General features: G+C 34.3%; 1 protein-coding gene across 22 annotated transcripts in view; it reads right to left on the bottom strand.

Moving 5' to 3' along the window:
- Positions 1–4,259: 4,259 nt before the first annotated feature.
- The window catches only part of DPY19L2 (dpy-19 like 2), a 104,071-nt gene continuing 93,176 nt past the window's right edge, over positions 4,260–15,154 (bottom strand). For 14 of the 22 annotated variants that reach the window (XR_010148002.1, XM_016923122.4, XM_016923121.4 and 11 more), the window contains 2 exons: positions 14,572–14,697; positions 4,260–6,002 (listed from right to left, as the gene is read on the bottom strand). Coding sequence is in view for 20 of the 22 variants with exons in the window: in XM_016923122.4 (XP_016778611.3) it covers positions 5,852–6,002; positions 14,572–14,697 (277 nt within the window). In the remaining 2 variants the exon portion in view is untranslated. The remainder of the gene's footprint in view (positions 6,003–14,571; positions 14,698–15,154) is intronic. The other 8 variants (XM_016923119.4, XM_024347706.3, XM_054664180.2 and 5 more) reach the window with 1 other exon arrangement.

The following is a 15,154-nucleotide window of genomic DNA, read 5'->3' as shown; positions in this document are numbered from 1 at the left end:
TTTACAACTATTGATTTTAATAGTGATAATTTACTGAGTGCTTATTATCCAGGCTCATTGCTAAGTGCTTCAAATACATTACCGAATTTAATCTTTGCACAACCGCATGAGGTAGGTAATGTTACTTTTTTAAATTCATAGGTAAGAATAAATATTAGAGACTTTAAGTACATGCCTAAGGTCAGTCTCAAATAAGTGACATTGCTCAGTAGACTGGGATCCAGAGCCTAGGCTGTTTACCACTATACACTATAGCTTTACAGACTGCCCTTGGTTTGTTGTTGTTTTGTTTTTTGTTTTGTTTTTTGAGACAGAGTCTTGCTCTATCACCCAGGCTGGAGTGAGGGTTGCAATCATGGCTCACTGCAGCCTCAATGTCCCAGGCTCAAGCGATCCTCCCTCCTCAGCCTCCCAAGTAGCTGAGACTACAGGTTCGTGCCACTGTGTCCAGCCAATTTTCAAAAGCTTTTTGTAGAGACAGAGTCTCACTATGTTGCCCAGGCTGCTCTCGAACTCCTGGGCTCAAGCAGTCTTCCCACCTCATCCTTCCAAAGTGCTGAGATTACAGCCATGAGCATCGCACCAGGAGTGCCCTTATTTTAAACAGAAAAATATTAAACATTTTTTAAAATGTCAAAGTCATCGTTAAGAATATTTGTTGCTATTCCAGGCTGTAATTCGATGACTCGGGAGACTGACTGTGTAAATCTCTATGAAACACATCATATCGCTTAGAGTCTTGTGCCTTTGTGTTCTTCCATCTGAATTTATAATTTTTCCTTATCCTTTATCACTGTCAACCTGTCAGTTACTCCTTTCAGTTTCCACTGTGCCTCCATCTAATATCTTTCCTCAAATTGCCTTCTAGTTTCCCATCCCTTATTTTTTTAAGAGTTGGGAAATCAGTTGAAAAACTGGATTAGTTACACATAAGAGAAGAATAAATAGTCTCTGAAAAAGCACCAGTGCACTTTCTTATAAGTTCAATACAGTGACTTTAGTGCTTGGATTGAACAGCATCATTTTTAGCTGCTTGAAAACTTTTATCAACAAATTCCTACCATTGGATTGCACTTCAGAAGATTAGGTGATTTTTACCTAAGAAAAGTGCTGTCTGATGGACAGAATGCCCTGTACACAGAAGATGAGCCTGGCTGCTAAACACTATGAGAATTCTAGGTTAGAAAGCTGAACTATACAAATACACACTATAGTGTAACTTTAGATTATTTAAATACCTAAAAATAAGGAGAGGTTAAATAAATTATGGCACATCCTCAAAATGGATATCCACATACCCATTTTTGGATATCTATAGCATAAAACAATTTACAAAGCATTAGTTATAACATGAGAAACTATTTTTGTTACCAAATGAAGTTTAAAAACAGGATTTTGGCCAGGCGCAGTGGCTCATGCCTGTAATCCCAACACTTTAGGAGGCAGGGGCAGGCGAATCGCCTGAGGTTGGGAGTTCAAGACCAGCCTGACCAACATGGAGAAACTCCGTCTCTACTAAATACTATATACGTGTATATATATATACGTATATATATATACACGTATATATATATACGTATATATATACACGTATATATATACACGTATACACATATATACGTGTATATATATACGTATACACATATATACATGTATATATACATATGTATGTACATATATACATATATACATATGCATGTACACATATATACATATGTATGTACATATATACATATATACATATGTATATACGTATATACATATATACATATGTATATACGTATATACACGTATATACATGTATACACGTATACATATGTATATACGTGTATACATGTATATACGTGTATATACGTATATACACGTATATACGTGTATACACGTGTATATACATATGTATATACGTGTATATATGTGTATACACGTATATACATATGTATATACATATATACATGTGTATATATATACATGTATATATATACATGTGTATATATATATATGTGTGTGTGTATATATATATATATAAAATTAGCTGGGCATGGTGGCGCATGCCTGTAATCCCAGCTACTGAGGAGGCTGAGGCAGGAGAACCCCTTGAACCCGGAAGGCAGAGGTTGTGGTGAGCCGAGATCATGCCATTGCACTCCAGCCTGGGCTGGAGTTTCACTGTTGTTACAGTGAAACTCTGTCTCAAAAAATAAATAAACAAACAAACAAACATAGGATTTAAAATAGCGTATGACAATAACAGCTAACCTTCTCTGAACACCTGCTACATGTAGAGCATTTTTGTTGTAAGTCCAACAAACATATGCATACTCAATTGCTTATGGTTTGCAGTTATAAACTTCTAAGATGGCTTGTTCACCCTGACACCATAGGAGTCAAAGGCAGGTCCACTAGGTCTAAGACCAAAGAGGTGATGAAAGCTGTCACAGGGAAAAAAATGGAACGAACAGGAGTAAGTTGTTCCCATAAATCTTCTGTCCTTGAATTAATTTTATTCCCTATCCTATCCCATGCCATTCTCTAATGCCAACTGAGTCCGGGTGCAGTGTGGCTCACGCCTGTAATCCCAGCATTTTGGGAGGCCAAGGTGGGCGGATCACCTGAGGTCAGGAGTTCAAGACCAGCCTGGCCAATGTGGTGAAACCCCGTCTCTACTGAAAATACAAAATTAGCTGAACGTGGTGGTGGGCACCTGTAATCCCAGCTACTCAGGAGGCTCAGGCAGGAGAATCGCTTGAACCCAGAAGACAGAGGTTGCAGTGAGCCGAGATTGCGACATTGCACTCCAGCCTGGGTGACGAGAGCGAGACTCTCTCTCAAAAAAAAAAGTCTAATGCCAACCAATACTACTAGGAAAAAGGCTGATTGGACAGTTATGCTAGATGGACCAGGTTGATAATACCTGAACCCACTTGATCAACCTTAACAACACAAAAAGAGAAACAGCTGGCCATTATATGCCTCCTGACCTGTTGCAATCAGAAGTACCGCCTCTGAAGTGCTCTTGTCAAAAATCAAATCTGAATCTGATCTCCACTTTTGTGAGTTTGAAACTGTCTGAAAAAAAAAAAAACTTAAGGATATTGGTCAGTTGATAGTAACTATGAGAGGACTCAAAGCAAACCTGCCAGCAACAATACCTGACCTTTGCAGAACTGACAGCAGGAAACAGCTGCCCCCACCATGGGGTGCCTGACATACAGTAAGTGTTTAATGAATATCTTTTGAATACATGGTAGGTACCTAACTAATGGAAGAAGCAGTATTCAAACTTAGATACATCTCATTGCACAGCTCACACTATTTCCATCATAGTATATTGCCTTCTGTGTAAGACTATACAGAATCATTTTTAAATGGCTAAGAAAGAGCACTGCCAGTGTAAACATGGCTAGTAAGCCCAGCAACCTATGATTTCTCCCTTTATATGAGAACAATTTCAATTTCAAAATGTATGCATTGTGAAGGATGAGAAAAGACAGAAAACAGGATCTTCAAGGGCTTTACAGTTACTTAACACAGACAGTACATGAAAATAACATATATGTGAAAACATCGTATGTGTATGGAACATTTTATTAGTACAGCTCATCCATTTTTTGTTGAGTTCTACTGACTTTTTAAATTTTATTTTACTTGAAGTTCTGGGATACATGTGCAGAACATGCACGTTTGTCACATAGGTATACATGTGCCATGGTGGTTTGCTGCACCTATCGACCCGTCATTTAGGGTTTAAGTCCTGCATGCATTAGGTATTTGTCCTAATGCTCTCCCTCCCCTTGCCCCCCACCCCCACCCCCCACCAACAGGCCCTGGTGTGTGATGTTCCCCTCTCTGTGTCCATGTGTTCTCATTGTTCAACTCCCACTTATGAGTGAGAACATACGGTGTTTGGTTTTCTGTTCTTGTGTTAGTTTGCTGAGAACGATGGCTTCATCCACGTCCCTGCAAAGGACATGAACGCATCCTTTTTTATGGCTGCATAGTATTCCATGGTGTGTATGTGACACATTTTCTTTATCCAGTCTATCATTGATGGGTATTTGGGTTAGTTACAAGTCTTTGCTACTGTAACATCATCTGAAATGTGTTACTTTAATTTTATGAATGTTAGGTGTTATGTCTCTTTTCCTTTTTTGCCCCACACATCACTTAAACAGATTATTTGAAAATGCTAAAATAAGTAAAATGTGTGGCATGCTTTCTTAGATGCTTTGTCTCCTGTACCAAAATAATTTACAAATACAAAAGTTGGAAATAATTTTATTAGTTTTTAATGCATAAATCCAAACACATATTTGTACTGAATATTTTATTAGCTAATACAGTACCATTTTAAAAATTCTACCAACTTATTTAAAATATTTCCTGTAAAAACATCATCCAAAATATACTTTGTTAATTTTTATGAATGTTAGGTGTTATGTCTCTTTTCTTTGACACTCTCCTTTTTCATCCTGTGCTTACACCAAAAACAAATTATTTGAAAATGCTAAAATAAAATGTGGCATGTTTTCTTAGCTGTTTTGTATTCTGTTATAAAATATTTTACAACTATGAAAGTTGAAAAATAACTTTATTGGTTTTGCTGCATATAGCTGTCTGTCTACTATAAGAGAACTAATCTATAAAATTAAGGCATTTTGTTATTTCAAGTGTAGAGGAGCAAGAACATAAGGGAATTATAAAAACCCCAAGATGACTCATTTAAAGTAGATGCACATTAAAATACTATAGATCTGGCATATTTCATATTTATAAAGCAGACAAAAAGAATGTTTATCTTTGCATTTGGCAAGAGTATCTTCAAGATAACTACCACTTTTCAAAGCACTATTACTGGGTAGGTTTTATTAGGGGAGAGGACTTAGAAAACATGACTTTCCTCATCCAAAACCAAAAATAAATAAGGGCTTAAAAATATATTATTTAAGAAGATAGTGGCCAGAAATAAAGACCATGACCAACAAGCTTTGGGGCCATCAAGATGAAAAGACCTTTCCTTTATTCGAGATCTAGGATCTGAAAATCTCACTTCATAAATTTAACTGGATTTTCTTTTCTGATTATGTTTAACCCCAAAACTTGGTTGTATACCATAGCAGTTTCTATTTTACCTGGATGTTAAAAGAAAAACCACTGCAATCTAAAGAGAGATGAATAACCTCTTGAGCTTAGATGGAGAACTAACCAGTGGCAAATATGTATCTAGTGGGGTAAACACATCTCAAGAGATTCAAAACATTACAAAACAAAGTGTTTTTAAAAACACTTCAACTTGAAATTATAAAAAAAAAGTATTAAAAGGTATTAGAGATCTTTCTTAAGGGCTGGTAAAATAAAAACACCTTTAAAGACACACTGTTACAATTTCCTCACAGAGGTAAAGAGGCTGTGACCAGTATCAGCATTTTAAGGATGTCATTTCAGAGCTTGCATTCTTCTGCCTTAAGTGGTTCAAAGAGTCTGAGCAGGTACCCTCTGGTACTAGAGAAAATCTGAAGCAATTCACCTAGTTGGATGAAAAAGGACTTACGTACCCCTGATTTATTAAAATTCATTGTTCTTTTATATACATTTCTCTTTAAAATTCTGAAATGAACATTTGTTTAAGCAGTATGACATGAATGATTTAATAACTTATATGACAAGCTTAATAAGGCTGACATTCAATGAACAGAAAAGTAATTTACCTTTTAGTAATCAGAAAAATTTCCAATCCATTTTTATCTTAAGTGTCTGTTATTAAAGCTTGTGATTTTTATTAATGTGAATAAGCCAAAGGGTGATTGTTTTTGACACACGGCATTGTGCCATAGTATAATGGGTAGTATCCTTCTCAGTTAACCTTCAATACTCTGTACACACTATTCTGAAATACTGTGGTGAAGTAAGGCCTGGCGTCTTCGAGCAGGACGCTACATAAGGGAGGGTTAGCTGCATTGGAAGGGTCTTCCACATCCCAGATTTCAAGCATACTGCAACCAGGCCTGAAAAAAGACAGACATATATATCCATATTAGAAATGTATTCCTGTCTAGAGACAATAGATACATAACATCTAGATTTTCAGAGACAAATTTATTTCATAAGTTAAATATTTTAAAGCGTCATTTCAAAAAACAATTTCAATGTTTAGAAATTTAAAAAATAGAATGAAATTAAGCATGTTGCATTTTCACATCTCATTTAACCAAAGGAAAGACATATCCTAATAATAAAGCTTCAATATACATTCATAAATATATATGTAAAAGCACACTTTCAAGATGAAACAAACATAAATATACTTTCCAAGTGCCATCACCATCTAAACATAAGGCCCATTTGTAGTAAAATAAGACAAATTAAAACCTAATCGAATTCCTGATGAATTTCACATTTTTTAGCGTAAACTGCCTTGGATTAGCATGAAATGATCCAAGGCAGGGACAGGAGACTCTTACAGCAATTTGTTTTCTTCAATGCTTTCCCATTTTGGGTGGCCCTATGACTGGGCTAAATGAGACACTCTCCTCCCTAGAGAGTAATCCTGCATGGCAGTCATTAAAGGGAAGGAGTCAGACAAAATTGATTTCTAATTTTTTAATATCTATATTGAAGTATAAGTTATAAACAATAAAACTTCACCCATTTTATGTGTAAAGTTTGCCAGGTATGGGCAAATGTGTATAGATGTGTAAGAACTACCACAATCGTAATACAGAAAATTTCCATCACCCCCACAAGTTCCCTGTGCCCTTTTGCAATCTACCATCTTCCCCAAACATGGCCTCAGGCAACTACTGTGCTTTCTGCACTATAGTTTTGCTTTTTCTAGAATTTCATATAAATATATTATGTAGTCTTCATTTTTGGCTTCTTTGCCATAGCATGTTTTTGATACTCATATCTGAGCTGTAGTTCCTACAACTTCTGTTGTGGTTCAGTAGTTCCTTCCTTTTTGTTGCTAAATAATATTTCATTGTATATAGAGAACACAATTTGTTTATCCATTTGCGAGTTAATGAACATTTGAGATGTTTTGAGTTTTTGGTGACCATGAACAATGCCACTATAAACATTCATGGACAAGGCTTTTTGTGGACATATGTTATCATTTCTCTTAGGGAAACACCTAGGAGTGGAATTGCTGGGTTGCATGGTTATGTATGATTAAGTGTGGATTTATCTTTATAAGCAAGTTCAAAACTCTTTTCCAGAGTAGATGCACCATTTTCCATTTCCACCAACAATGCATGAGAGTTTAAGTTGTATCAGTTTTTGTAATTTTAATCATTATAGTATGGTTATGGATGATTCAAAATCTCTTCTTTGGTGAAATTTCTATTCAAATATTGTGCCAAATTTTGTGTTGTTTCTTATTGAGGTGTGAGAGTTCTTTGTATATTCTGGGTAAAAGTCTGCCAGATTTTTTTAGCAGATGTATTAAGGCGTAATTGCTCAATAATTACTCAATAAGCTGCACATATTTAGTATCCACTTGGATACATATTAACATAGGTATACACTTGTAAAACAGCAGCCACAATAAAAATCATGAACATATCCATCTCTCCCAAAAGTTTACTTCTGCCCTTTTGTAATCCTAATTATTGCATGCTTTCTTTTTTGTCTGGCTTCTTGTCCTCAGTAGAATTATTTTGAGATCCATCCATATTGCTGTATCAATAGTTCATTCATTTTTATTAGTGAGTAATATTTACATTGTTTGGATATTCTAATAGTGTGTTTATACATTCATCTGCTGATAAATAAGTGGATTGTTTCCAGTTTGGGGCTAATACAGAAAATAAAGTGCTATGAACATTTGTGTACAATTACTGGGATGGATATATGCTTTCTTTTATTTTAATAAATACAGTAGTTGTATGTTTAACTTTTTACAAAATTGCTAAACTGTCTTGCAGAGTGGTTGTACCATATTACTTCTGCACCACTGGTGTATGAGAGTTCTAAATCCTCCATAGTGTCAGCAACACTTGGCAGTTTTTTTTTCAATTATAGCTATTTTATTAAGTGTTTAGTTACGTCTCACTGTAATTTTCATTTGCATTTCACAAATCACTAGTAACATCAAGCATCTTTTTGTGTGATTATTTGCCATCTGTCCTTTTGTCCTTTTTTTTTTTTTTTTTTTTTTTTCTGAGACAAGGTCTTGCTCTGTCGCCAAGTGGAGTGCAACGGCACAATCTTGGCTCACTGCAACCTCCGTCTCCTAGGTTCAAGTAATTATCCCGCTTCAGCCTCCCGAGTAGCTGGGATTATATGCGCCCACCATCACACCTGGCTAACTTTTTGTATTTTTAGTAGAGATGGGGTTTTGCCATGTTGGCCAGGCTGATCTCGAACTCCTGACCTCAGGTGATCCACCCGCCTCAGCCTCCTCAAATCCTGGGATTACAGGCGTGAGCCAACCACTGCGCCTGGCCTATTTTGTCCATTTTTAATTGGGTTGTTTTCTTATTATTGGGTTTTGAGAGTTTTTTATACATCTAGAGAAAGTCCTTTATCAGACATAGGCTTTGAAAATATTTTCTCCCAGACTGTGGTTTATCTTTTAATTCTTCCTAACACTGTTTATAAAAAAGCAGAGGTTTACAGTTTTAATGAAGTCCTATTTATCAATGTGTTCTCTTGTGGATCATGATTATGTTACTGTATCTGAGAAATCTTAGCCTAATCCAAGGTTACAATAATTTTCTTCCATATTTTCTTCCAGAAATTTTATATTCTTGGATTCTTAGTAGCAAGTTACCTTCTACTCCTAGTTTGCTGAGGGTTTTTAATCAGTTATGGATACTGAATTGTGTCAAATACTTTTTCCTGAATGTACGAGACTATGATGCGCGATGATGCGGTCTTTCTTTTTCAGTTTGTTACTATGGTAACTTCACTTGATTGGTTTTCAAATAGTGAGACAACTTTGCATTCCTGGGATAAACTCCACTTGTACATTATGTATTGTCTTTCTTTAATATATTGCTAGATTCATTTGTTGCAATTTTACTTAAAAATTTCACATATGTGTTCATGATAAATTTTGATTGGTTGTTTCCTTTTATTGTAATGTTTCTCTCATGTTGGTATCAGGATAATGCTGACCTCACAGAACCAGTTGGGAAGTAATCCCTCCTTTTGAATTTTCTGGAATAGTTTGTAGAATTGGAATTATTTCCAGTGAAGATATCTGTCTTGAAGTTTTCTTTGTGACTATTCTTTTTACTACAAATATAATTTTATTAATAGATATAAGGTCATTCATAATAAGGTAATAGATATAAGATTTTCTATTTCTTAAGTGAGCTTTGATTTTGCATCTTTCAAGGAACTTGTCCATTTTATCTATTTTGTCCTACTTAGTGGAATAAAGTTGTTCCTAAAACTCCCTCATTATGCTTTTCATTTCTTCAGATCCTGTAGTGATAAAATCTTTCTTATTCCTGATACTAGTAATTTCTGTCTTCAATCTTTTAGTTCGGGTAGGAATTTATCAATTTTATTAATCTTCTCAAGAATCAGTGTTTGGTTTTACTGACTTCTCCCTGTTTGGGGAGGAAATACACACTGATTTTGATTCTAATCTTTATGCTTTCTTTTCTTCTCCTTACTTTGGAGTTTACTTATTCTTTTTTTCTAGTTCCTTAAGGTGAAGCTGAGTGACTGATATGAGGCCTTTCTTCTTTTTCTATTATGGGCATTCAACATAAAAACAAATCTCTCTACTGCTGCATCTGCATCCCACAAATAGCGGGATGGTGTTCTCATTTTCCCTTAGGTCAACATACGTTGAAACTAACCCTCCTTTTGTTTCTTCTTGACCGTGGATTATCTGGAAGTGTATTACTTAGTTTCTAAACATTTGAGGGAATTTCCATATAGAATTCTGTTACTGATTTCTAATTTAATTTCATTGTAGTCAGAGATTGTATTTTACATGATCTAAAGTATTTTAAATGTGTCAATACTTGCTTTGTGGCCTAGAAAATGGTCTTTTTTGATAAATAGTCTGCGTGTGCTTGAATGTCTATTTTGCTGTTCTAGGGTGGTATGTACTATAAATGTCAATTAGGTCATATTGGTTGATGGCATCATTCAAGTCTTCCATATTCTTGCCAAATTTCTTTTTATTTGTTCTACAAATTATTTAGAGAAGGCCATTAAAATTTCTAACTGTACTGTAGATTTGTCTATTTTTTCCTAAAGTTCTATCAGTTGTATTTCATATTTTTGAAGCTCTGTTATCTAAGTGCATAAATGTTCAGGGTTGCTACATCCTCTTGAAATATAGATCCCTTCTTCATTTAAAAATCCTTGTTTAACCTTGATAATATTCTTAGCATTCAAATATACTTTGATGTTATTACAGTCACACCCTTTCACTGACTAGTAGTAGCATCACATGTCCTTTTCCTATCTGTTAACTTTTAACCTCTTCGTTTCTTTATATTTAAGTAAATTTCTTGAAAGTAGCCTATAGTAGGGTCTTGCTTTGCTGTGCAATCTGAGAGTTCTTGCTTTTCATTTGTGGTGTTTAGAGCTATATTCGTTTCCTATTGCTGCTATAACAAATTACCACAAACAGTTGCTTAAAGCAACATATATTTATTCTCTTTCAAAGTTTGGAGCTCGTAAGTCTAAAATCACGGTATTGGCAGGACTCCAATCCGTCAGGAGGCTCTAGAAGAAAATCCACTTCCTTGCTTTTTCCAGCCCTAGAAGCTGGCCTCCTTCCTTGGCTTGTGGCCTTATATCACTCCAACTTCTGCTTCTACCATCACATCGCCTTTTTGATCTCTTACTCGTTTGCCTCCTCCTTATAAAGACTTTGTGATTACATTTGTCCTACCTGGATAATAAGGATAATCTCCACATCTCATGAGCATTAATTTAATCACATTTGCAAATTTCCTTTTTCCATGTGAGTAACGTAATTCACAATTTCTGGGAATTAGGACATGGCCATCATGGGGGGCTCATTATTCAGCCTACCACAAGTCCATTTACACTTAATGTGATAATTGATATGGTTAGATTTAAGTCTGTCATCTCGGTGTTTTCTTTGTTCCATCTGATCTTCATCTCCCTTTTCCACTTCTTCTGCCTTATTTTGGATTGAGTGATTTTTATAATTCCATGTTAATCTTGTTTGTTGCCTTTTGGGTTCTGTCAATTTTTGCTTCATATATTTTGAAATTCTCTTTTAAGTTCATATGCACTCAAATTATTGTATCTTTCTCCTGTACTGAACTATTTTGCATTATAAAACATAGTCGTTTCTAGTAATATTCTTTGTCTTAACATCTATCTTCTCTGATATTCATACATTTTTCACTTCAGCTTTTCTAATGTTTACTCACATGATATCTTTTCCATTCTTTTTCCTTCAGCCAATATACATATCTGTATTTAAAATGCACCTCTTGCAGGCAGTCCATAGATAGGTCTTGCTCTTGTATTCAGTTTGCCAATCTCCACCTTTTGTTTGGAAGAATTTAGTCCTCTTTCACTTTGAAATTACTGATATGGTTTGATATAGGCTTGCTATAGTGCTCTTTTGTTTTTTTAAAAAAACTTTTTATTTCAAGACATTTGGAGATCCACATTAAGTGAGAGATAATACAAGTAGCTCTTGTACAGTCTTTAGACAGTGTCCTCCACCATGGTAACATCTTGAACATTTGTATAATATCACAGCCAGATAATTCACATTGACAGAATGGTGAAAGAGAGCATTTCCATCACCACAGAGATCCCTTGTATAGCCACACACACTATACTCCCCCCACATTCCCACCCCACCCTAACCCCTCACAACCACAAATCATCCATATCTATAATTTTGTCATTTGAAGACAGTTATACAAATGGAATCATATAGTATGTAACCTTTGGGGATTGTCTTTTCTTCATTCAAACAATTCTCTGGAGATTCATCCAGGATCTTGAGTGTATCAATAGTTTGATCCTATTGCTGAGCAGTATTCCATGGTATGAATAGATCACTATTATTTAATCATTCACCTTGCGAAAAACATCTGGGTTGTTTCAGGTTTAGGCTATTACAAATAAAGCTGCTATAGACATTTTTCTACAGAATTTTGTGTGAACACAACTTTCCACCTTTCTGGGAAAAAATGCCCAATACAATTGCTGGGTCTTAAGTTAGTTATATGTTTAGGGTTTTTCCCCTTTTAGTTTTACTTGACAAGTAATACTTGTACATATTTATGGAGTATAGAGTGATATTTCAATGCATCATTACAATGTGTAATGATCAAATCAGGGTAATTAGGCTATCCATCACCACAAACGTTTACCATCTGTTTGTGCTGGGAACATTCAAAATCCTCTGTTCTGGCTTTCTTGACATATAACGATAAATTACTGTTAACTAATATTCACTCTACAGTGCCAGAGAGCACTATAATTTATTCCTTCTATTTATCTGTAGTTTTGTATCTCTTAACCAACCTCTCCTTATCTTCTTCTCCTCCCTACCCTTCCCACTCAGCCTCTAATTACCACAATTCTACTCTACTTCTATGAGCTACTTCTTTGAGCTTCCACATGAGTGACAACATGGACTATTCATCTTTCTGTGGCTGACTTATTTCACTTAATGTATCCAGGCTTATCCATATCTAGGCTTGCCATTACGCTCTTTTTTTCCCCACTGTTTTATTTATTTTTTGAGTGGTTTTGATAGGGATGACAACAAGCATCTTTAACATATCATGATTTACTTACCATTTAAATTGGGTTATTTCTAGTAAATCGTACATTTCCACAGTTTACTCAATTTTTGTGCTACATGTATATTTAATTTCTGTCATAAACTAAAAAATATAATGGTATCACCTTTGCCTTAAATAATGTCTTTTAAAGATTTTCAGAGAAGAAAAACGTATAGTGATTAATATCTGCATATTTACCATTTCCAGCGTATTTGAGTATTTCTTGTATATCTGAGTTACCATCTGGCATCATTTCTCATCAGCTGATAGAACTTCTTGTCCATCTTGAAGTATAAATCTGTTACCAACAAATTATCTTAGATTTTGTTGATCTGAAAAATGTATTTTTGGCCTCCATTTTAAAAAGATAGTTTCATTAAATATAGAATTGTTGATTTTTCTTCTTCAGCACTTTGAATAATCATTCCAGTGTCTGATAATTTCCACTATTTATGTTGGGAAGTCAGATGTTTATATAGCATATCATTTTTTTCTCTTATTTTCAAGATTTTCTCTTGATCTTTGATTTTACCGTTGTGACTATAATGTTCCTTGCTTTGGTTTTCTTTGGGCTTCACCCAGTTGGATTTGTTGAGCTTAGCAGATCTCTAAGTTAGTAGCTTTTATCAAACTTGAGAAATTTTTGGCCAACATTTCTTCAATATTTTTTCGGTAATTTTCTTTTTTTCATTACATCTAATACTAAAATTATGCATGTGTTGAACTACTTAATGTTACATAGGTCTGTGACTTTGGTTATTTTTCAATCTTTTTGGCTCCTGTTCTTTTGATTAACTATTCTCTCTTGATCTATCTTCAAATTCACTGCATTTTCTGTTCAAATGTTCTGTTTTCGTCTCAAAATTGTTGTTGAGTACATTTAAATGATTTTCATTTCATTTATTATACTTTTCAGCTCTAGAATTTCCGTGGGGGCTGGAGTGTTTCTATTTTTCTGCTGAGATTCCATAGCTCTTCACTCATGGATACCATGTTTTCTTTTAATTCATTGAATACATTTTTCTTAAGCCTTTGAATGTATTTGTAATAGTGGCTTTGCAGTCTTTGGCTGCTAAATCCAACATCTGGACCTACTTGAATCGGTTTCTATTAACTTATTTTTTTCAGAGTATTGGTCATACTTTCTCATTTTAGTTTGCATCCCTGAAACTTTTTGCACATTGTAAATGATATACTGAAGTGACTGTAGAACCTGTTTTGTTCTTCTGATTGCCAATGTGTCATTCTAGGAGACAATTAATGTGCCTGAATTTCCTGTCATGTGCAGCAGCTAATATCTGTGCTTAGGAGCCTAAACAAAGGCCTCATAAGATCAATTACACATCTTAGAATTTTATGATTTTTAGAGATTCAAAATTCAGAAATTAAAAAATTTTAATTAGGAATGTTTTCCTTATGTCATTTTGGGTTTTGTCACTTTTCTTTTAAGTCTTACAAATCCAATATAATTCAGCTATAATACAGAATGCCAATATCTCACTTTGTTGTAAATTCAAATCCATATTTCAGATAGCTAATAAAAATTTTCATAAATATTTCAAAAATTATGAAAAAAGCTAAGTGGAAGATGTTAAATTGAAAAATCAGGATATTAAATATACTATAATGTTTGGAATTAAATTCTACTTCATTGATAGTATAGTTTTATGTCTCTAGATGAAATAATTTAAACTAAGGTACCAGGATAATATTTTAATAAATTTAAAATAAAAATTCTTAAAGAATCAGGACTACTGTAATAAAGTGAAACATTTGTTGCTCAAAAATATACCATATCAGATAGCACAGGGTTAATACTCACTTAGTTCTCACAACACACCATGCCTCTTCTAAAACATAATAATTCACATGTAACTCCAACAATTTATCTCTTACTTCTTTGGCAGATTTTCGACTATATGTAGAATAAACTATTTTTGTCCGAGCCCTTTAAATTTAAACAATAATTTAAAAGATTTTAAAATAAATGATAATAGAATAGACTAAAAAAATCTTACTAGCAAATTGAAATCTCAATACTCACTGGATGGAACACCGATATACATGACTCAAAACAGCATCAATTATTTTGGGGATGGCAGTTTCCACATTCCTACTTATATTTTGAATGTAAGAAAACTTACAGCAATTTAATTTGGCATATACTGCTCATTACTGTATAAGATAGTCTAAAGTTGTACTGGGTAGCAGAGAGCAGCTTAGGATATACAATTTTCTTCTCATAATTCACACAGTTTTCAGAGAATATATTCTGACAGAGACTGAATGTAGTGAAAACACATCTTTCAATGCTTAATTTCATCTAAAGAAGCTCTGACAAATACATGAATTGAAATTTAGTGTATCAAGTAGAACACTTAGACAATGGGCATCCAGGGTGTCAG

The sequence above is a fragment of the Pan troglodytes genome, chromosome 10, assembly GCF_028858775.2.
Source record: "Pan troglodytes isolate AG18354 chromosome 10, NHGRI_mPanTro3-v2.0_pri, whole genome shotgun sequence".
NCBI classification, from domain to species: Eukaryota; Metazoa; Chordata; class Mammalia; order Primates; family Hominidae; genus Pan; species Pan troglodytes.
This window is presented reverse-complemented; position numbering and strand designations above follow the sequence as displayed.